Source organism: Xenopus laevis, chromosome 9_10L (assembly GCF_017654675.1).
Source record: "Xenopus laevis strain J_2021 chromosome 9_10L, Xenopus_laevis_v10.1, whole genome shotgun sequence".
Classification (NCBI taxonomy): Eukaryota; Metazoa; Chordata; class Amphibia; order Anura; family Pipidae; genus Xenopus; species Xenopus laevis.
Window position 1 is genome coordinate 126,327,926 of NC_054387.1, and position 24,573 is coordinate 126,352,498.

At 37.5% G+C, this 24,573-nt stretch overlaps 2 protein-coding genes across 2 annotated transcripts; both read left to right on the plus strand.

Moving 5' to 3' along the window:
• The first annotated feature begins 4,921 nt into the window (after positions 1 to 4,921).
• Positions 4,922 to 6,739, plus strand: LOC108701942 (olfactory receptor 187). The gene is made up of 2 exons (XM_018236952.1): positions 4,922 to 5,611; positions 6,383 to 6,739. Exons 1-2 carry the CDS (start codon positions 4,922 to 4,924, stop codon positions 6,737 to 6,739), a joined length of 1,047 nt encoding a protein of 348 aa, XP_018092441.1.
• Positions 6,740 to 16,897: 10,158 nt separating this feature from the next.
• Positions 16,898 to 20,391, plus strand: LOC121397989 (olfactory receptor 187-like). Its single transcript, XM_041576314.1, has 2 exons — positions 16,898 to 18,195; positions 20,200 to 20,391. Exons 1-2 carry the CDS (start codon positions 17,437 to 17,439, stop codon positions 20,389 to 20,391), a joined length of 951 nt encoding a protein of 316 aa, XP_041432248.1. The 5' UTR covers positions 16,898 to 17,436.
• Positions 20,392 to 24,573: the final 4,182 nt, after the last annotated feature.

A 24,573-nucleotide genomic window follows, 5' to 3' on the forward strand; every position in this document is an offset into this window, starting at 1 on the left:
GATAAAAAACGTTACGTTCAGCATTGATTTACAGTTTGCCAGTTTGCAGAAGAAACACATATTTACCCATATTGGATTCGTCAGAATGTGTAATTTTTGAAAATATATGGTTTTCTAGGGTCTCTGTACTGTTAGGGGGGATCTCATGGCACCTAATACACATACCAGGTGCTTAAATTGAGGTAGCCAGATTGACATACATGAAAATTCATATGCACTATTTGTACTTGGGGGTCTCTGTATGCCACCTAGTTTGGTAAATCTATGCATTTTGCACATCAAACTGCTTAGTAGACCCCCGTGCTCCTATTTAGGATGCTTTATGCTGGTAATGATACATGGACATTACGATGCTGGAAAGTTGAAGCTTTGAGGCAATTTTCAAATATTTCACCAAAACTGTCAATTTTGAGAAAGCCTTGCGACTCAGTAGTTTGGAGCAGAAAGGCATGGGCACCCATTTTAGATTTGGTAGAATGTGTACTTTCCAAAAATATATGGTTTTGGGGGGTAAACATATATTTCTGTGTTTTTACCCACAAAAAACACAGTCAAGCTGAAGAGACTCACAGGACTATTTGTATGCGCTAACTTCATTTTGGGGTCTCTAAATGCCAGATACTTTGGTAAACCTATACACAATGGGCACAGAACTGTTTGAAGGACCCCTGGCAACCATATTTAGGGTGCTTTTTCTTGGTATGTAGTGATACGCATGCAATATATTGCTGGAAAGTTGAAGCTTTGAGGCAATTTTCAGATATTTCACCAAAACCACCAATTTTGAGAAAGCTTTGCAACTCAGTAGTTTGGAGCAGAAAGGCATGGGCACTCATTTTAGATTCGGTAGAATGTGTACTTTCTAAAAATATATGGTTTTGGGGGGTAAACCTATATTTCTGTGTTTTTACCCCACAAAAATGCAGTCAATGTGTTGATTTTTCATTAGCTGGTTACCCACAGGACTATTTGTATGCGCTAACTTCATTTTGGGGCCCCTAAATGCCAGATATTTTGGTAAACCCATGCACAATGGGCATCAAACTGTTCAGTGGACTCCTGTCAATTATATTCAGGGTGCTTTTTCTTGGTACCTCATACAGTGTGGAATATGCGGAGCAGCAAAATAAATCCTTTGAAGTGATTTTTCTAAATTTTTATAAAAACCGCTACATTCAGACAAGCTTTGCTGTTTGGTAGTTGGGAGTAGAGAGACATAGTTACCCATTTTGGAATCAGTAGAATGTGTAATTTTCAAAAATATATGGTTTTCTGGGGTAAACCCAATGTTTCAGGATTTTTTGGTCATGGAATCTAAAGTATGCCGTTTTCTGCCTTGTTGCTTTCTAAATTCGGTAATATACAGATGAAGCCACTTTGATTTGTGAGTTAAATGCGTCATGACTCAGGGTTAATTAAAGAAACTGTGTTATCTAAAGTTATCTTAACTCATTTAATGCATTTAACCTTTTCATTAGCATACCAAAGCACCATTGTTCACAATGGGGAATGCTTTAATTAGATGGGATGCTGTGACACAATTTTCTGTGTTAAATGGGATAAGTGGGATATCTGTGTTTAGTTATTCTGTGTCAAACAGGCAAACCAAAGTGGCTGCATCTGTACTGCCGGGAGTTTTTGCTGTACAGAAGTTCTAAATCTCCCTAAAACTATACATATCTGGTATTGGCATGTTCAATAGACATGAGGCTTTCCAAATCAGTTGGATTTTTATGTGTAAAATGAAAAAGTTTTCTGTTATAAATGCATATATTGTGAAAAATAGGAATTTATAAATCTTTTTGCAGAGGTGGAAATACATGAAAACTCAGGCAGATTTAGAAAGCTCAGTTTCTCCCGAAAAAAACAATGTATAGTTTTCTTAGGTAAACTATAGGTTTCCCCTCAGAAAATGCCCCTAAAGTGAGAGAGCACAAATGTTTCAAAAACGGCTGGCATTTCGCGTAACCAAAATGTGAAATTCTGCTGGCACTTAAAGGGTTAATAATAATAAACCAAACAACAAAAAACAAAGAAAATACTAGAACAAACTCTGTAAACAAACAATTGAATATAGCCTTATCCTGTAATTTATTTATTTATACCTGGGGAATGGCATAGATGTATTTCATTGACTTACATGAACAGGGCTAAAACAATATTGTCCTGTATTATCAGGGATAATGTTTTTTTTTTTTGGGGGGGGGGTATATTTATAAATGAGTGATGTTAGAGATCACCACAGTCCTCTATAGTGAAATTTTGCCACTCTCCATTCATTTCTAAGGGATTTTTAAAAGAGTATTTATCAATGAGTGAAAGTGAAAGTTCATTCTTTGATAAATAATCCTTTCAAAATCCCATAGAAATTAATGGAGAGGGAATTTCACTCTAGCAGATTGTGGCGATCTTTAACTTTAATCTTTGATAAATTTACCCCAAAGTCTACTAGAACATCATGAACCAATATGCTGGTTTTGCTTCCAATAAGGATTAATTAAATCTTAGTACAAGGTACTGTTTTATTATTACAGAGAAAAAGGAAATAATTTTACAACTGGAGGTACTTTATTTATTATAATACACAAATTTCAGTGAGTCATGTGACAAAAATGACATCAGAACTCATCGTTTATAACTGATGACATCAGAACTCATCGTTTATAAGGATATAATTTACAAGATATTCATGGCTTTTGTGTATCATATTACTACTATATTATTAGTATAATATGAAACTATTATAATGGTCAAAAAATAATAGCTTGTAAGAAATTGTATCTTTCAGAAAATGTAGATAAGTAAAAATAAATATATTTATTTGTGTTTAGTGTTATGATAAGAGAATAAAGCAGATACAACACAGAACTCAGAAATCTGCTGGGCCATTATAAATGACCTGGGAATTACTGAAAGTAATGGGACTCAGGAGAGTTAGAAGGCTTCGATAGAAGGGTTTTTATGGCTGATTTCTGCCATCTGATCACAGAAAAAGTCTTGAGAGGTACCTCATCAGAACAGATAAAGAGCAGAAATATTCACATTTAACAATGAGTTATTAAATAGGAAATCTGCAAAACAGTATCTTTGTGTTACTTTGGTTGTGATGTGTTTTACAGCTCAAGCAACTTCATCATGCTCCCTTCAGTTACACTAAGAATGTTTACTTTGGCTTGTGTTTGTTTTTTTTGATTTTTTTATTAATTTAGCAAAATAACTCCAATTGTACCTTGCTGTGGTTTCAAAGAGGCAACATCTCTTGCAAAGCCTTTTTACAGTATTTTACTTTGAAAGCAGTTTTGGTCATTTTGTGTCTGCAAATCAGCCAGTCTGTGGTAGAAAATAGTGTTCACGTAAAGATTCCCCTGTACATATAGTTTCGTTTTGCCTAACACCTCCTGGCACAGTTGATCTTTCTCCGTGCCTAATGGGACGTGCTTGCAACTGCCTTCATGTCAATTCTGTATAAAAAGTTCTTTATAAAAGGAATATTATACAAGGAATTTCTAAGTGTAAGTTTCAGTAGTTTTGATTGCACTTTGTTGACAAAGACACTTCTTTGATTTCATACTGTTTGTAATAATAGAAGACAACAATGCATTTCAGGTTCTTCTGTTGCTACGTACTTATCTGAAACTTCTATGTTGATCAGTATTCCCCTACCTCACCTCCCCTTGTAAGTGACTTCTCCAGAGAAACCAACCCTAACATTGACAGTCTACCCTCATAGTTCAAGAAAAAGATATATCTGTGGATTGCACACTCAGCCTTTTTGATTTTTCTTATATTGAGGAGTTTTTTGCCCCTGATGAAGACCACCATGGTGGTCGAAACGCGTCGGTTTTTCTATGATGTTTGTAAGTTTTTAATAATATGATACAATAAATTTTGATTCATTTATATAAGTCTGAGTGTGCAATCCATAGATATATCTTTTTCTATGACATGTTTTAGGAGGCTATGATTGGGCAGCCCCCCTCGGATTAGCACCTCAGCATGCTAACGGGTGTGCGCCTTCCAAATTTCATTTTTACCCTCATAGTTCAAGTCTTCCATCCCATTTAGTTGCAAGTCTCTCCTCTCTTTCCAGCTCATTATATAATTTTTTTAAGAACTGGAGACCAAAACTGCACTGCATATTTAGAGACCAATAAAGAGGCAAAATAATGTTTTCATCCCTTGTGTCAATGCCTTTTTTTATGTAAGATAAAACTTTATTTGCTTTAGTAACCACATAATGACATTTTTTTTGGAATTAGACAAGGTAGTAATGAATGCACTCAGATAAGGAATACCTGGGAGATAAAAAAAAAATAACAATGCTGCACACTCCATAGCTAAATACCCTGGGACAGATCAATGGAGGAAAAGGCGACTGTGATTTTAGTATTATTTTGTCTCCTTTAAATGCTTTTTAGTTGCATTGAGGTATAGAGCCACAATAAGAACAATCTTTACCTAGAATCTAGTGTCTAGAAGTTTCCAGACTCCATTCATTCTAGATAATAGATCTCATACCTAGATATATGTAATGTATAGGGTCACTTGAATTCATTCACAAATAATCTGGTCCAATTCATACATGCCACAATTATAAAAACCATGTTCATTGATCTAGTAAGCTCAGATATTCGCAAAGCAAGCAGGCACACACTGAATGCTCATAAGACAAAAACATAATAGCTCACAATACAGGCCCTCCTAATAAAAGTCATATATAACATGCACAAACTACATTAATTTTACAAATCTCACACATAAACACAGGTATTCTACAAGCAAAGAGTTTGTGTGCTTTCATTTACTGTGCAGATGTCATATTATACAGGTCTGTCACTATTAGTATTTTACATTTTAATATAGTTTAATATATTACCATAGTGTCTGAACTGATAATTTTTACAGGTAATGTCAACTTAAAATGAAAAACCAAACAGCAGTGTTTATGTTGGTTCTTACTGGACTGTCTGATCTTCCAAGTCTTCAATTTCCTCTGTTCCTGGTGTTTCTCCTGATCTACCTTATGACTCTCACTGGGAACCTTATTATCTTTCTCCTGATTATTATTGATCCCCACCTTCATACCCCCATGTACTTCTTTCTTGGAACCCTGGCATGTGTGGATATGAGTTACTCTTCAGTCACTGTCCCAAGAATGCTCTTTGATTTATTCACACATAAAAGAGTAATTTCAGTGGCAGTTTGTAGAACTCAGATCTATTTCTTCGTCTTTTTCTGTACATCAGAAGTGTCTCTGCTGGCAGTGATGTCCTGTGACAGATACATTGCCATCTGCCGTCCTCTTCACTACATGCAGATAATGAACTGGAAAGTTTGTGTTTGGCTTCTATCATTAATTAGTGTTTTAAGTGCAGTGCATTCCTTTTTGCACACTGTTTTTTTAAGTAAAATTACATTTTGCAGGTCAAATACTTTGCAAAGTTTCTTTTGTGATCTGCCCCAGTTTCTTCAGATCTCCTGTAGTGACACATTCATCAATGTATTGCTTATATTTCTCACTGGATTACTGTTTGGAATAGGCCCTTTAGGAGTCACCTTTTACCCATACTTCCCAATTATCTCCACTGTACTAAAAATCCCATCAAATCAGGTGAGATCCAAAACTTTCTCAACCTGCTCCTCTCATCTAACTGTGGTCTTTTTATTTTATAGTACTGCTTTCTTCAACTACTTTCGCTCAAATGCTAATGATCATTATGCGGAGGACAAAGTGTTTTCTGTATTTTATGCAGTATTAATCCCCTTTTTAAATCCTCTGATCTACAGTTTAAGGAACCAGGAACTCAAATCATCCCTAAAAAAAACTTTGCAAAGACTTCAGTTTTTTTAAAAAAACTGAGCAGAAAAACTACAATACAGTAGCTGAAGAAAAAATAGGAATGTAAACTGCGCCTTCAGTAGGATTATTTTTTTAAATCTGCTTTTTTCTAGTAGAAAAAGATGTATTTTTTCCTGCAAAACAAAGCACATGCAAAAATACTAATTATGTAATTGCTACAGAAAATGTTACTATAAAATAAGTCAACGTTTTTGTATTTTCTCAATGGAGTTTTCTTACTTGGACATCTGTTGAGCTTAGAGTTGATGAGAGCCATACAATAAAAGGTGCACTGTAGCAGTTGTGTTAAAAATGTTCCCTCAGATTAGTAACATAGTAAATTAGGTTTAAAAGGGGGCGTGGCATGCATGGAGTACAGATAGGACACACTAGTTCCATGCTCCGTAAGGGACTCATTATACTGCAAATAACCTGCACATTACGAGCAAAACCTGGAACCGCTTGCTTCCACAGACATCCGTGTTTGCGAGTTGAGGCTCTGGTGGTGAAAAAATAGATGACTTTAAGAACGGACATTTAAAGCACGATGTGCAAAAACTGAGAGAAAGAATGGGAGAGGTGGAGAGGAGGGTCAGTGATATGGAAGACCACATAGCACCACTTCCAAATTGCATCATAGCCACAGAAAAACAACTGGCAGTGCTGGAAAAAAAGGCAAATGACCTAGAAAAAAGTCGAAACAATATCAGGATACTGGGTCTCCCCGAAAGGGCGGAAGGGGCAGATACAGAAAAATGTGTGGAACAATGGTTAACTAGCAGGTTCAGCCAAACCACCTTCTCCACAGCTTTCATGGTTGGAAAGAGCCCACAGAGTGCTGGGCAGACCCCGCCACTGGGTGCACCCCCACACCCATTAATAGCCCAGCTCCTGAATTAGAGAGACAGGGATACAGCTCAGTCGGCGGTGCGTAGAGCGGGAGAGCTGTAATTTGAAAACCAAAGGATTTGAATCGACCCAGAATTTTCCACAGAGGTACGGAAACAAAGAGCAAAGTTTACGGCAGCCAAGCAACAACTGCGACAATGGCAAATTCCTTACGCCATGATGTTTACGAGTAACAGAAGGAGGCTATAAGCTGGATGGAGAAGAGGCCAAGGCAGTCACCAAGAAGAGACCAGTGACTTTATTTGTTTAGCACAGTGTTGGAAGCGCACAACTCTACATTTGTGACTTATACAGCTGAAGTAAAGTCAATTAAATGCGACCTTCACACTACAGATCCAAAAGTCTATGCTGCCAATCAGGTAACATGATTCCTTTTACCACAAAGCAGGACAGTATATTATAATAAATCCCCCCTGATGTGGAAGCAGCAGGAATAAACAATAAGTGCATTTTAATGTGGGCACTAACCCCAATCACAAATTATCTTACTATAGTTATGGGACTAAACTCACTCCTAACGGTTATGGTGTGGGGGGGGGGGGGGGTGCGGGAGAACGTTAAAGTTGTGGGATTTGTTTTATGTTATTATGGAGTCTTGAAACTTACAGACTTAGACTGGACTTGTAAGAGAGCAGCCCCCCCCAACACTGTCCCTCCAGGTCTCAGCCAATTTCCCCCACATTGCTATAATGGCTACAACTAGCATATTGTCATGGAATGTGAGAGGGAAGGGGGATGCAATAAAATGTAGGCTAGTATTTGATTTTATTCGCAGGTACAGACCCCAGATAATCTTCCTACAAGAAACCCATCTGGTGGGCGCCAAAATATTAGCACTGAAAAAACCCAGGATTGGTTTAATGTATCACTCCCTTTTCTCCAGCTACTCCAGAGGGGTATCTATACTATTAGCAAAATCCTGTCCACTCACAGTGGAAAATATAATCTCGGATAAAAATGGTAGATATGTCTTTCTTCACGTTACCTTGCTGGGTAAAAAACTTACTATTGCAAATATTTATACACCTCCTCCACCTACAGAAGAATTATTTGTAGAAGTAATGAGTAAAGCATTAAACCTACCCACTCCTTGTCGGAGACTTTAATGCAGTAGCTAATGCTGATTTAGATAAACCTTACCTCCCCAGGTCATCCACAGCACTCTTTAATAAATGGGTTGCTACCTTCAATCTAGTGGATTTTTGAAAAATGTGTAACCCAGGGGTAAAGCAATTCACATGTTACTCCCCCAGGCACAATAACATGTCCTGAATTGATTTGCCACTGGGTTGTGCTGAAGTGAATAAATGGGTACAAAAAGTGAAAATACTTACCAGAGGTATCTCCGATCATTCTCCTCTGCTTCTTACCCTAGCATACTCACAGGTTTTAGGAGATAGGATTTGGAGACTTAGTCCATATTGGGCCAAACACACTCAATTAAATTAGACAATTAGCAATAGTATTAAAACTTTATGGCCCGGAATGGTGAAGAAACCTCTCCAAACACTAAGTGTGACTCACAAAAACAAATACTTTTACAAAAAAAATAGCTAGCATGGCAATCCCAGCAGTAAGATTAACAAATGGGGTAACTGTTTCCACCCCAGCAGAGATAAATCAGAGATTCACAGAATTCTACTCAGACTTGTACACAACTAAGCTGTGCACCATTTCAGATGAGATAAGGAAATATCTGCGTAGCATAGGAATTTCAGAGCTGGAGGAACAATCCGCCAGTGAATTGGCCAGGGAAATCGCACAAACAGAGGTAGAAATGGCCACAGCTGCATTCCCATCAGGTAAAACCCCAGGCACAGATGGCTTACCAATGGAATGGTAAAGGCAGCACAACTGTACAACGGGGTACTAGAGGGGTTGTCATTACCATCCTCCATGAGAGAAACATTAATAATTCTGATATTAAAATCTGGAAAAGAGCCACTTGAATGCACCTCATATAGACCCATTGCACTTATCAATGCGGACACTAAAATTCTGGCAAAGGTATTGGCAATCAGTCTTGCACCACTACTTTCTACCATAATCTCCCCAGATCAAACAGGCTTTATGCCTGGGTGTACCACAGACATTAATATTCGAAGGCTGTTTACAAATTTTTCCATAACACACGACAACCAGGGAAGCAGGGTGATTGCCTCTTTGGATAACGAAAAGGCCTTTGACTCTCTGGAATGGGAGTACCGGTGGGCCACGATGCATAGAGTGGGAATAGCTTCATCATACACAAAGTGGATGCAGGCACTTTATCAATTTTCTGTTGCTAAGTTACAAACTAATACTATGCTATTGTACCCATTCTCAATCAATAGAGGCACTAGACAGGGATGCCCCCTGTCCCCTTTGTTATTTGCAATTGCCATGGAGCCCATGGCCTGCTATATCAGGGTCTCATGGGCAATAGAAGAGCTAAAGCTAGGTGACCTTACTGAGGTTATCTCAATGTATGCAGGTGACACCCTCCTCTATCTACCTAACCCAAATCAGGCCTTAACATGAGCATTAGATATTATCAACACCCATACATGGTACACTGGCCTTAAAAAACACTGGTCCAAATCAGTACTTTTCCCTACAGATTCCCTCCCTCCCAACAGTCCTTAACAAACATTAGGTCTTAAATGGGTGCACACCTTCAAATACCTGCCTTTAAAATTGTTGCTGCATTGGTGTTGTCTGAGGTTGTCCAGTTCCTCACCATCTCCAGTTGCGATGCTAAGTAGTATAGGTATGGGGCCTATGGACAGATGAGGACCAGGACACAGACCCACCTGCTTATATCTAAACAATCTAACATACAGATGAAGCCATTTTGGTTTATGTGTTTGACACAGAATAGCTAAACCCAGATATCCCACTTATTCCATTTAAAACAGAAAATTGCATCACAGCAATGTCAACTTAAAATGAAAAACCAAGAAACAAAAACACAATAGCTCATACAGGACCTCCTCATAAGAGTTGTATATTGCATGGACAAACTACATTTATTCTAGAAATCTCACACTACATAAACACAGGTATTCTACAAGCAAAGAGTTTGTGTGCTTTCATTAACTGTGCAGATGTCATATTATACAGGTCTGTCACTATTGGTATTTTACATTTTAATATATTTTAATATATTATCATAGTGTCTGAACTGATCATTTTTACAGGCAATGTCAAATTCAAATGAGAAAAACATACTATATGGATTTTAATGAAATCTGTATTTCTTTTTTTAAAAGAAAAACATCCTGCACTAATTACTAAGCAAATGTCCAAATATAGGTGTAACGGCGTCCACTCACCCTGGTGGTCTAGCGGTGCAAGGGGGTCGGCAGGGATGCCTGCCACCTACTCGGCGGAGATGGCCGCCACGCTGCTGCTCCTCTGAAGTCCTGGGGCCTTAGGGCGCACGCGCCGCGCATCTCCTCTTTTTATAAGCGCATGCGCACTGGCGTTATGTCGCCAGCGCGCAATGGCATGAAATTCAAATGTATTAAAGGGCTATTCAGTCTGTGGATCTTTGCCCATTATAGGTTTATTCTTTGTGAAGTTCCTGGTGCTTATGTAAATCCTGTTTGATACTTGATTCCTGTTGTTACCCCTGCCTGTTTTGACGATTCTGCCTCGTGTATCCTGACCCCAGCCTGGTATTTGACTCTTCTGTATCTGAACCCCTTCTAATTGATCTCCTGATTTGATCCTTGCCTGCCTGACTCTGTTTGTACTCTGCCTGCCCCGACCTGGCCTGATCTAACTATGCCTTCTGTTTACTCCTTGTACTGCGACCTTCTGCCCAAAAGACTTTGCTTGTCCAGAACCCTTAGCTTGGCTCCTCTCTTAATAAGACCTGGCGGCATCCGATTAGCCGAGGGCTCCTCCCGAGGTGAAAGGCGGCTGTTTTAAGTAGAAGCAAGAGCCGAGAACAGGGTGCTTAGCATTGATTCTGGATTTAGGGTGCCGACCATGACAATAGGGTTGAATCTTCAGGGCGTTGTGTTCCCAAGTCAGCAATCGCTAGGGCTCTCCTCTGCCCAGACAAAAGACAATGTTCAAAGTTCGATTGCTGTTCAAAAAAGCCGCGGCTTATTGGGGGGCTGGATTAAAAACCAGAAAATAATATATAGTGTAGTACTTTTTTTAGTTTTATTCGTTACACCCTTCGTGCTTACTTTTTAATTTACTATTATATGAAAGTGTTACCATTAGGTGATGGTAGTGTTAACCATCATTAACATAAGTTGTGAATTTAGGTAAAATTCTAAAGAATATATAACAACGGTCATATTCTGAAGCGAAGGTTTCTGTGAAATATATAGTATAACAGACACTATAGATCGTGGCAGTTTTCACAGTGCTGTAAGTGACTTTCCACTTAAATTGCATGAGAGACTTTTAAAACCACAGTACTCCCAGTGGTATATTATACTCACGAGACATGAGTTTGAGCAGGCATTAAGTATCGTAAGCGATCCACTTCACTCTCAGTCGTCATTTCTCCTTACTCGGACAAAAGATAAAGTGACATGCACAGAATCGTTTTTAAAAACTTTTAATAAATATTTAAAATACAGTCACAAGTGTTCTCAATAAAACCGCATATATAGTGACAAAAAGCACTATGTTTTGCTCCTTGTTCCTCAGCGTTCTCTACAGTATTGCGCATATCCAAAAACCACTTCCGCAATTCTCAGGGCACAGTCTCGCTAATGCGTTACGCCATTCTGGCTTCTTCCCCTGCTAGTCACTTTTTATTACCCAAAAATTTGTTTCAAATTGAAAAACTTCGAAATTCGACCACTCGAAAATCGAAGTACTGTCTTTTTAAAAAACTTTGCCACCTTAAACCTGCCGAATTGCTGTTTAGCCTATGGGGGACCTCCTAGAACCTATCTGAGGCTAAGGTTTTTTTGTAAAATCCTTTGAATTGTTCGATTCGAAGGATTAAATCGTTCCATCGTAAGATTTTACTTTGATCGAATACGGATGTTTTTGCTGGAAAAAATACTTTGACTATCGACCAATAATAGTAATAATAATAATCATAAAATGAAAAAAAAAAATTATAGAAAATACTTAAAACAAACTTAAAAGACTCTCTAAAATGTAGCCTTATCATGTAGCTTATTTATATATAATTGTGAAATGGCACAGCATGGGTATAACTTAAATCAATCTTTAAGGAAAATGGGCATCATACATACATCATAGTTAAATGAAAGATAACTTTGGCTTCAACTGCCTAAATTTAAAGTATCTTATAATATCCATGTTATCACACATTTCTACCTTATGGATTTTGTTATAAAACTCCAGTAATTAGTGCTGATGGGGTTCGGCATCCACTTAGAATAATCAAGGACATAGAACCAGTAGACAGAATTGAGTCAAACTGGTGCCAACAACATTTCAGGGGAATATCTCTTTGTTAGGTATGAAACATCTTGGGGATCAATACTGATAAAAGTAGAACAGATTTATTTATAGAATAGCCCCTTCATTTACATTACATTTTGTAAAGCCATTCAAAAATAAAAAAACAGTAAGAGAGAGAGAGGAAAAATAATTGTCAATAATTGTATAAGTCCCATGCAAATGGATGCAGTTGTATGTCAATTACAGGTGGATACCCTTTTACCTACTTGCAAATTTTCTCAATTAGTATTCCCTGACTCATTAGTAACATTTCAACCACTATTTCCATATTACTGTAAATTCCTCTAAGCAGCCCTATAATCATATGCCTTTTCATATAGGGAGAGAACCCTCTCTACCAACTCTAACCATTGTATTTTATCCAGGGGAAATGTCTGTATCCAATGCAATATATAATTCTTTTGTGCATAGAATAAAACTATTTGTATTTGGTTGTTCACCTTGTTTTCAGACAGTTCACCAGAAATACCGACTTTTTCCAATTGCTTTGTATTTTCTATGTGTGACTGTTTTTCTAATATTGAATTGTAAAATTTTATTTTCCACCTTGTAATGCAGCTCTGGGACCCTGTACACTGTTCTAAATTGATACATTTAGTTGACACATTTCTTATTTTTGGCCCTGCTGAGAAGGCATTTCCTAAAAGCCAGCTGTTTGAATTGATACAATAGTTGATAATACTCCAGAGATGCTGCTGAAAAAAAATTCTCAAATTAGGGGCAGATTTATTAAGGTTTGAAAGGTAAATTCAAATTCGAATTTTGGAATATTGTTTTTGTCAAAACTCACAAATTTTAATTTTAATTTGCCAACTTCAAGTTGAATTCTTTTTTCATACAAAAAAGGAATGCAGGCTTGCTATTTCTGAAGCCATATTCTAAGTGGAGATGCCAGATATTTAATTAGTGATATATAAACTATAAAACAAATCAGTTTTGCTGGCCTCTCTTAAGAATTTTCTCAATCTAAACTTTGAGGGGCTGATTCACTAAGCTCGAGTGAAGGATTCGAATGAAAAATACTTCGAATTTCGAAGTATTTTTTGGGTACTTCGACCATCGAATTGGTTAAATTCGTTCGAAGTCGAACGAAATCGAACGAATCGAACGAAAAATCGTTCGACTATTCGACCATTCGATAGTCGAAGTACTTCCCCTTTAAAAAAAACTTCGACCCCCTACTTCGGCAGCTAAAAGCTACCGAAGTCAATGTTAGCCTATGGGGAAGGTCCCCATAGGCTTGCCTGTGATTTTTTGATCGAAGGATTTTCCTTCGATCGTTGGATTAAAATCCTTCGAATCGTTCGATTCGAAGGATTTAATCGTTCGATCGGACGGAAAATCCTTCGATCGATCGATCGCAGGATCAGCGCTAAATCCTTCGACTTCGATATTCGAAGTCGAAGGATTTCAATCCGAGGGTCGAATTTCGAAGTATTTTTAACTTCGAAATTCGACCCTTAGTGAATCGGCCCCTGAGTATCATCATTTCTATATCTGAACTAAGCTTGGCTTGACTTGCGCAGTATTGGATACTGTATCACACTGGGTTTCCCTGTCTTGTGAATCATATAAAAAAAGATTTCATTTGGACAAAAGGTGTGGTGTATGTTAATACATATAGGTTTTTTTTAAAAAAAAAAAACAGCAGTTTTAGACCTGCTTGAGATGATGAAGAGTAAATTCTTCATCGAAAAAATAATGACACATCTATTAATTCTTTAGAGAGATTTTCTCATTTAGTTTCAGACACTGTACATGCAGGACAGGAGCATGATCATTTACCACCACTGGGCAAATGTACAACTGGGCAGTAACCCACAGCAGTAGTTTTAGTTGGTTTTAAATGGTGCAAATCTTCCCAGAGTTAGTAAATAAACCCAATGTTTTGGAGTTTAACAAACGATTGATCAGTTTGTCCCAAAGGCATTTAAATAGTTTTACCCACTGAACTCAACATACAAAATAACTTGGATTAATAACCCACAGGAAGTGGCTATGTTTATAAGAACATTCCAATTATGATTTAATGTATAAAACATACATAGATAAAAATACAATATAACTTCGGTTAATAAGTTCTGTTAACTCCTCTTGGGTTTTTTTCCTTACCTATGTTGTCTATAAATCTTTACAGTATGGTTAAAAATATTTGATGTTCTTACTGTACTGCTTAACATTGCCTAATTGTTCATTTGAAGTTAATTTCCAATGCAAAACCGTGTATCTAGCTACCTTTAATCACTAAAGTATATGCATGTTTTGATAAAAATATGAATAAAACTTTTAATAAAGAGTTAAAAAAATAAAAAACATATTTAAAGAATCATATGGCAGCAGACTTGTGACAAACTGAAATCATGAAATACTCCATTTTTACATTTTTTTTGCAAACAACCATGGGAAAAATTATGACATTTTGATGAAGGCATTGGAATAAATGTACATTTTTTAGGTGCAAATGTGTTGGAGTGAATAGGTTTTTCTTTTTGGTGAAACCCCCCCTACATGGCTAAATTCACAGAGTTCAGAAAATAGTACCAAGGTTAAGCAGTAGCAATTAGGCAGGTTATATATAGACTTGATGGATGTGTCTTTTTTAACCAAATTTACTATGTTACTATGTGCGTTTATAAGGGGATGAAGGATCTCAGTTAAAAGATTCAGCTGGAGATGCATCTGGTACAAAGTCAAATATGGTTTCTTTTCAGATAAGTGTTGTATCATATGTGCATCAGATATGTCAAAAAAGTCTACTCTCCAACTAGTTGAGGTTGGTTACATCTGAAAAGCAATACATAAGGATGGGAGATATAATCACTTTCTATTAATAAGTACCCTACAACAGGGTTTCAGCATAGAAATGTAGTCATAAATATTCTCTAGGTTCTTGTCTAGAATATTAAACCTCAACATTACCCCTGGTACAAAAAATAATACATTTGAAGAAGTTGTATCTGCAGAAAATGTAGATAAGGAAATAAATATATCCGTATTAGTGTTATGATGAGAGGATAAAGCAGAAACAACACAACTCAGAAATCTACTGGGCCATTATAAATTACCTGGGAATTACTGAAGGTAATGGGACTCAGGAGAGTTAGAAGGCTTCGATGGAAGGGTTTTTATGGCTGATTTCTGCCATCTGATCACAGAAGAAGACTTGAGAGGTACCTGATCAGAAAAGACAAAGAGCAGAAATATTCACATTGAACAATGAGTTATTAAATAGGAAATCTACAAAACAGTAACTTTGTGTTACATGGGTTGCAATGCGTTTTACAGTTCCAGCAACTTCATCATGCTACTCCAGTATACACTAAGAATGTTTACTTTGGTGTTTTTTTTATTAGGCTAGCAAATTTACCCCAATTTTACCATGCTGAGGTTTCAAAGAGGCAACATCTCTTGCAAAACCTGTTTATTATACTATGAACACAATTTTGCCCATGTTGTGTCTGCAAATCAGCCAGTCTGTGAAGGAAAGTAGTGTTCATGCAAAGCTTCCCCTGTACATATACTGGAGTTTTGTTTTGCCTAACACCTCCTGGCACAGTTGATCTCTTTCCTTATGTGCAAATGGGACGTGCTTTCAACTGCCTTCATGCCAATTCTTTATAAAAGGAATTTCTAAGTGTAAGTTTCAGTAGTGTGTATTACACTTTGTTGACATAGACACTTCTTTGATTTCATAATGGTTGTAATAGAAGACAGCAATGCATCTCAGGTCCTTCTGTTGCTAAATACAGTAAGGCTTTATCTGAAGCTTCCATGTTGATCTGTATTTTCTTCTCCTTCTATCATTTCTCTATCTATGATGAGATGGGTTTTATTGTCTCTGCTACGCATACTCTTTTCTTCATAACTGAGGAGCACAACTATTTTTATATTTATGGTTTTTCCAAAATGTGTCATTAATTATTTTTTTAATGGTTTGTGAATCAATGACAGCAAAACACATACAAATATGTTGCTACACTTTTTATTAATAGTTTTAATAATCCTATAGATTAGCCGTAATTTCTAAGAAGAACTGTGTGGAACTGGGCTCGTGCAACCAATGTCATATAAAGCCATATAGTTACATAATATCATAGTTAATGTTGGATAAAAAAGCAAAACAAGTCCATCAAGTTCAATCCCTCCAAATGAACCCCAGTGCACATAATTACACACACTCATACCAACGTATATCTATGCTCACATCTATAAACTACACTATATATACCAATATCTATACTAATTGTAGATTATATTGTCACAATAACATTTGATATTATTCTTATTCAAGAAATCATCCAAGACGCTCTTAAGACATTCATAGAAAAGAATTCCCCAACCTCACTGTCCTCACTGTGAAGAACCACCTACTCTGATTCAACTGAAAGTTATTTTCCTCTAATGTAAAGGAGTAACAATGTGCATTAATAATTTACGGGCAAAAAAATATCACCCTCTATCTGTCTATAATGCCCTTGAATGTACTTGTAAAGTGTAATTATATCCCCTCGTAAGCGCCTTTTTTTCCCCCAGAGAAAACAACCCCAACCTTCACAGTCTAACCTCGTAGTTTAAATCTTCCACCCCTCTAACCAGTTTAGTTGGACTTCCCTGCACTCACTTCAGCTCATTATACGTATATGTTTTTAAGGACTAGGAAATTAAGCCTAAGGGTTATGACTTGGAGTCTGAAAAGGGCCCTGTAGTAGTGGTGTTGGGTTATGGGGATTGTAGTTGGCAGCTAGTGTGAAGGAAGGAGGAGGAACAGAGCGTATACTGAGGTGGGACAAAAAAGAAGGGGCAGATCTTTTACCTGGAAGCTGGAGACATTGATGGTTTTGTTGTCGCAGCAATATGGAGGTCGTAATGGGCTGCATTATGGGCAGCGGAAAAGGGAAAAAGAAAGTGGAAGGGGGTAGTTCAAGTGTGAGAGATAGGCCTTGGGGGGCTAGGTCTGGTTAGGTGCCACAGTATGTGGGTGTGTTGGGAACTAGCCTCAGGTTTGAAAATGAAGTCAGGTTGTTACATTACATGTAGTTATATGCAGCCAGCAATGGTTTATTTCTTTGTGTATTGGTTTATGAATATCATTATAGGTGGTAAGACAGTTGTATGTTGAGGGGTTGATATTCACAGTAACATGTATAATAAACTAAGCTGCAGCCTTTTCCACCCAGATATATTGGAGTCAGTGTCAGTGTTTGGGAAAGAAGGAGGGGCTGGGTATTGAAGATCCACAAGTTATGTTATTTTCATATTTAATATATTATCATATATGGACTAATCATTTTTACAGGCAATGTCAACTTAAAATGAAAAACCAAACAACAGTGTATATTTTGTTTCTCAATGGACTGTCTGATCTTCCAAGTCTTCAGCTTCCTCTGTTCCTGGTGTTTCTCCTGATCTACCTTATGACATTATCTGGGAATCTTATTATCTTTTTCCTGATTATTATTGATTCCCATCTCCACACCCCCATGTACTTGTTCCTTGGAACCCTGGCATATCTGGATATGAGTTACTCCTCAGTCACTGTCCCAAGAATGCTCTTTGATTTACTCACACATAAAAGGGTCATTTCAGTGAGCGCTTGTAGAACTCAGATCTACTTCTTCATCTTTTTCATTACATCAGAAGTGTCTCTGCTGGCAGTGATGTCCTGTGACAGATACATTGCCATCTGCCGTCCTCTTCACTACATGCAGATAATGAGCTGGAAAGTTTGTGTTTGGCTTCTATCATTAATCAGTTTTTTTGGTACAGTAAATGCCTTGTTGCACACCGTTTTTTTAAGCAAAATTACATTTTGCAGATCAAATGCTTTGCAAAATTTCTTTTGTGATCTGCCCCAGTTTCTTCAGATCTCCTGTAGTGACACATTCATCAATGTGTTGCTTATATTTCTCTCTGCGACTTTGTTTGGTGTAGGCCCTTTAGGAGTCACCTTATACCCGTACTTCCCAATTATCTCCACTGTACTGAAAATCCCATCAAATCAGGTGAGATCCAAAACTTTCTCCACCTGCTCCTCTCATCTAACTGTGGTCTTTATATTTTACAGTACTGCTTTTTTCAGCTACTTTCGCTCATATGCAAATGATCATTATGCTGAGGACAAAGTGGCTTCTGTATTTTATGCAGTATTAACCCCTGTTTTAAATCCTCTGATCTACAGTTTAAGGAACCAGGAACTCAAATCTTCCCTAAAAAGAGTTTTGCAAAGACTTTTAAAAAAAAACTGAGCAAAAAAACTACAATAGCTGAAGAACAATAAAAAAACAAAAGCTTTTTCCGATAGAAATTAATATTTTTGGATGTTTTTTAACTGCAAAACAAAGGACAGGCAAAATACTAATGATGTAATTGCTACAGAAAATGCTCCTATGGAATATGTCAAAGTTTTTTGTTTTTTCCAGTGATTTGTGCTGATGGGGTTTGGCACCCACTTAGAATATTCATGGACATAGAATAGTAAACTGAATTGATTTTCTACTAAATGATCCCCTTTGTCAAACAGGTGCTCACAACATTTCAGGGGAATAGCCCTTTGTTTGTTGTGAAACATCATGGGGATCAGTATACTGATTAAAGTATGACATAATTATTTAACGGAATACCTCCTTCATTATATTTTGCAATGTTATTAAAAAAAAAACTTGACAGACTCTCTAAAATGTAGCCTTATCATGTAGCTTATTTATATATGAATGTGAAATGGCACAGCATGGGTATAACTTAAATCAGTCTTTAAGGAAAATGGGCATCATACATTTGGTAATAGTTAAATTTAAAGATAACTTTGGCTTCAACTGCTTAAATTTAAAGTATTTTATAATACCCATGTTATCACACATTTCTACCTTGTGGATCTTGTTATAAAACTCCAGTAATTAGTGCTGATGGGGTTCGCCATCCACTTAGAATAATCAGGGACATAGAACCAGTACACGGAATTGAGTCAAACTGGTGCAAACAACATTTCAGGGGAATATCCCTTTGTTAGGTATGAAACATCTTGGGGATCAATACTGATAAAAGTAGAACAGAATTATTTAACAGTATAGCCCCTTCATTTACATTACATTTTGTAAAGCCATTCAAAAACAGTAAGAGAGAGAGGAAAAATAATTGTCAATAATTGTATATGTCCCATGCAAATGGATGCAGTTGTATGTCAATTACAGATGGATACCCTTTTACCTACTTGCATATTTGCTCAATAAGTATTCCCTGACTCATTAGTAACATGTCAACCACTATTTCCATATTACTGTAAATTCCTCTAAGAGGCCCCTATACTCATAAGCCTTTTCATATAGGGGGAGAACCCTCTCTACCAACTCTAACCATTGTATTTTATCCAGGGGAAACGTCTGTATCCAATGCAATATATAATTATTTTGTGCATAGAATAAAACTATTTGTATTTGGTTGTTCACCTTGTTTTCAGACAGTTCACCAGAAATACCGACTTTTTCCAATTGCTTTGTATTTTCTTTTTTTTTTTTTTTTTTTGTATTTCAAGAAAATTTTTATTCATGAAGAAAAGGTGAACATACAGTGAACATATATGAAAAAATCACATCTGGTCAACATTCAGATATGTAAGCATTCACGGTAACAGGAGTACAGTTCTGAAAGTGAACTAGTACCAGCAATGTCGTAGGACAAAAGCAAGTAGAAAGGGAAGAGAAGGGTAGGAAGGGGGGGGGGATTGGGGATAGAGCCTGAAGGCTAACGTTCTAGCATATTACTGTGGTTTCACAGTTTGCCATGTGCATGTAAGTAGGAGATCCAGGGCTGCCAGGTCGATATAAAGTTATCCTTTTTCATCGTGAGGAATGATGTCAATTCTTCCATAATATAAATATCCCTGACATTCGCAATCCATTCCTCTAAGGTCGGGGGAATGACCTCTCTCCAGTGTCTAGGGATCAGTATTTTTGCTGCTAGTAGTAATTGGTTTAGCAGACTATATTTGAAAGTATGTTCTGGGAGCTCAGTATGAAGCAAAAGGAGTAAGTGAGGTGAAAGATCGACCTGATAGCCCAGAACCTCTCGACACGCCTGTTTTATGCTGTCCCAAAACGGTTTCAACTTCTCGCAGAAAAACCAGATATGAGAAATATTCCCTACCTCCTTATGACACCTCCAAAATAGGTTATCTGGTATCAGATGCATTTGGAATAATTTAGTGGGCGTTCTATACCAATACGATAGAATTTTATAGGAGTTTTCCTGAAATCTGTTATTTATAGAACATTTCGCTAAGAGTCTAAAAAAATTTTCTCCCAGTCATCCTCTGACAGACTTAGCTGTAATTCGGAATCCCAGGTCTTTGTGAAGTGTGGCAACTGGTGATATTTCTTTCGTATTATCAGCTTGTAAAGCAATGAAATTAAATGCTGCGGAACAGTTTTTTTATCACAGAGAGTTTCAAACTCAGTCAATGTTCGATTGGCTTGTTGGAGCATTGGATTTAGTTGTAAAAAGTTTTGGATTTGGTAATATCTCCAATGATCCCTCTCTTCCCAATTAGGTTTGGCGTCCTCTATACAGGATATAGAGGCATCTGTTTTAAGGATATGTTTCAGCTGCAGGTTACGTATCCCAAATGCAGAAGCCATTCCCTTATCCAGAATCCCTGGCAGAAAATCAAGGTTTTGACTCAGGGCAAATAGCGGAGAGGGGTACGGAATAAGCTGATATGTTTGGTTAAATTTGTACCAGAATTGTTCTAAGGCTGACGTTTGCGGATTGCCTTTCAGGTTGAGCGCCACATGTTTCCCCTTATTCCAAAGAATGTTATTGACAGGGAATTTGACTCCATTATCCTCTATACATTTCCATTGTTTCATTGAATGAGCATTAGAATGTTCAACCAATTTCGCTAATAAACATGCTTGGTAATACGAAAAACAGTCAGGCAGGCCCAATCCGCCCCTTCCTTTAGGCAGATATAATATAGGCCTGCCAATCCTAGGATGTTTATTAGCCCACACAAATTTGCTAATTATTGTATTAAGAGAGAGAAAAAATCCCTTGGGAACTAAGACAGGCAAAGTTTGAAACAGGTATAATATCTTAGGCAAAATTGACATTTTCACAATAGCTATTCTACCTGTCCAAGTGAAGTGAGTTTTGTCCCACTCTTTCAGCAAAGCAGCTATTGTATCAACCATAGGTTTATAATTGTAAATATATACTTTGTCTAGGTCATGAGGGATATAGACACCTAGGTATTTAATTTTCTCCATTTGCCATTGAAAGTTAAAATTAGCTCTTAATTGTTGAACCGAAGAGTGCTGCATATAAATAGGAAGGGCTTCGGATTTAGCCATATTAATTTTATAATTGGAAAGTTCGCCATAAAACGCAAGTTCCTTAATAGCATTGGGCATCGAAATATGTGGGTTGGTTATGACTAATAGGAGGTCATCTGCAAATGCAGCAAGTTTATATACCCGAGTGTCTATAGTCATCCCTGAGATGTCTGGATTATTTCGAAGTGCTATCAGTAGATGTTCCATACAGAGAACGTATAATAACGGGGATAGCGGGCATCCTTGTCGTGTCCCGTTCATTATATCAAAAGTATCAGAAAGAATACCATTTAGCCGTACTTTGGCTGAGGGACTCGAGTAGACCGCCATAATTTTATCCCTAAAAGGCTTCTCTATTCCAGTCCCTTCTAACACTAGCTTGAGGAATGTCCAATTAACTCTATCGAACGCCTTCTCCGCATCCGTGGAGAGGAGCAAAGAAGGCGTTCGATGAGCCTTCGCCCAACTAATCAGATTAAGAATTTTCATGGTATTCTCCTTGCCCTCTCTCCCCTTGACAAAGCCTACCTGGTCATCATGTATCCAAAGTGGGAGAAGTGGATTAAGTCTCTGTGCTATAATTTTGGTATATAATTTCAGGTCAATGTTCAATAGAGATATAGGTCTATAGTTACCACAAAGTGTGGCATCTTTGCCCGGTTTAGGGATGACTGTAATATAGGCGAGTAAAGCCTCCTTGTTCAAGGGATGTTTCTCATCAATCTCGTTAATAAAATCAAAAAAAAGAGGGGCCAATTGAGCAGAAAAAACCTTGTAGAACTTTCCTGTATATCCGTCAGGTCCCGGGGATTTGTGTAATTTTAAATTTTTGATAACAGTCAGTACTTCCTGTTTTTGAAATGGGACACTCAGTTCTCTAAGGAGATTACCGTCAATGCCTGGTAAGGGGTGTTTTGCTAAATAAGTTCCAATTTTCGCTTCCAATGTATTTTGAGTCATAGTATGGGGGATATTATACAAGTCCTGATAATACTGTTTAAAAATCTCAGCTATTTGTGACGGTAAAATCTGTACGTTTCCCTGTTTATCAGTAATTTTATGTGTATATGAAAGATTTTGTCTATTTTTCAGGGCCAAAGCTAACAGTCTCCCTGACTTGTTTCCAAATTCAAAATACTTTTGTTTTAGCTTGAGCATGGCATGTTTGCTTTGGGCATTTAATATCTGTCTTAATTCCGATCTTGTCGCTGTCTGGGCTTTGAGATTATCAAGCGATGGATGCGCAATATGCTGAGCTTCCAACTGTCGAATCTGGGCAAATAAGTTGTCCAGTGTCTTCTGGCGCTGTCTTTTAAGGCGTGCGCCATGCTTAATCAAAATACTTCTGATCAGACATTTTAACGCTTGCCATTTCGTTTGTTGCGAAGTGGAATCATTAGCTACTCTAGGGATATATTCCTTAATAGTTCCCTCAATTTCTTCACTACATTCAGCATCATCTAATAAATTGTCATTAAGTCTCCAGTTCCAGACCGGTTTCGGCTTGTTCGGTATGTTAAGTACAATATGAACTGCTGCATGGTCAGACCATGTTATGTTATCCATATCCGCTTTCACTAGCCAATGCAAGTAATGTTGGGAGATGAAAACATAATCCAGTCGGGAGTAGCTCTGTTGGGGGAACGAAAAATTAGTGTATTGTTTAGCAGTAGGGATAAGAAATCGCCAGGCGTCAATGACTCTCATGTTTTGCAGTGATTTAGCAGCTCGAGTAATGTTCTTGGAAGTCAGTAGGGATTGACCTTTGGAAGTGTCTATTTTGGGGTCGAGGGCGATGTTAAGATCACCTCCCAGAATCAATAGCCCTTCTGAGAAGTTAGAAATCTTCATATGTAATTTAGATAGGTATTGCGCTTGGTTAAGGTTGGGTAAATAGAAACTACCAATGGTACAAGGAGTATGAAACAATAGGCCTTCTATCAGAACATATCTACCGTTAGGGTCCACAAGAGTATCAGTAACCCTGAAATCAATTGACTTTTTAATAGCTATAGCAACCCCCTTCGTTTTTTGTAAAGGATTATTACTGTAAAACCATTGCGAGTACTGACCTAGTTTATGCATGTGAGGTGCTTAAAATGCTTAAAATGTGTTTCCTGAAGTAAAATTATATCCCCTTTGTTTTTCCTCATTAAAGTTATCAGTTGTTTCCTCTTTTCCTGGATATTTAGGCCATTCACATTCAGGGAAATTATTTTCAAATTACTCTCCATTATACAAACAACACATATCAATAGAAACATATAATACAAACTTCTCACTGAGATCGTAGCCTCCAGGCTCAGAGTGGGGAGGGGTAGCAGGGTAGGATCTATAGAAAAAAGTAATAGAAATACAATCAAAACATATCGTGCAATCAAACACAATGCAGTGGCTGGAACAACACATTCCTAGTAAGAGCGGATACAGAGCAAAAACCAGAAGGAAAAACACATACAGTGTAAATGGGCATCTCTTCTGCAGATCAAGTGTCAGACAATTTGTCTGGCCCATTGCTGGGGGGGGGGGTGGTGTTGAGCAACATGTGCAGTAACACCTAGGCAGAAAAAAATGCCAGAGCTCAGGAGGAGCAAAAATATGTAACAACAATTTGTTTAAGTGGAGCAAAACAGTAGAAAAGGTATGGAAAGAAAAAAATGGCTAAATTACTTGAAACACCATCCATTGTTATGGGGTTTCACCCAGGGTTAGATGGCATAGGGCTTCCTGGTGCTTTTCCGGGTGTCTGTCGTGATCTACTTCTTTTCGCCTTAGGTGATTCCACCTCTTTCCAAGGGTCTTGATGCGGCAAGAGGGTTGGTGTCGGCAGTTATGCAAATTTAATCCAGTCGGAAAGATCAAGCATTGGAGCATTACAAGCCTGTAGGAAGGATCGCAAATCTTCAGTTGTTGACATCACGTGTGATTTCCCAGCAATAGTGGCCTGGATGCTAAAGGGGAACCCCCACCTAAACAAAATTTTATTTTCTTTCAGGAAGTTTGTCAGGGGTTGGAGTAGACGTCGTTGTTGTAGCGTATACCATGATAAATCTT

What these genes read in the sequence shown, in the direction of transcription:
- LOC108701942 (XM_018236952.1), top strand. Translation starts at nt 4,922, where the DNA reads ATGAAAAACCAAACAGCAGTGTTTATGTTGGTTCTTACTGGACTGTCT. An exon ending in TAAAAATCCCATCAAATCAG is followed by an intron (nt 5,612 to 6,382) that starts GTGAGATCCAAA and finishes GGACATTTAAAG; the next exon opens with CACGATGTGCAAAAACTGAG.
- LOC121397989 (XM_041576314.1), top strand. Translation starts at nt 17,437, where the DNA reads ATGTTATTTTCATATTTAATATATTATCATATATGGACTAATCATTTT. An exon ending in TGAAAATCCCATCAAATCAG is followed by an intron (nt 18,196 to 20,199) that starts GTGAGATCCAAA and finishes CTGGGAGCTCAG; the next exon opens with TATGAAGCAAAAGGAGTAAG.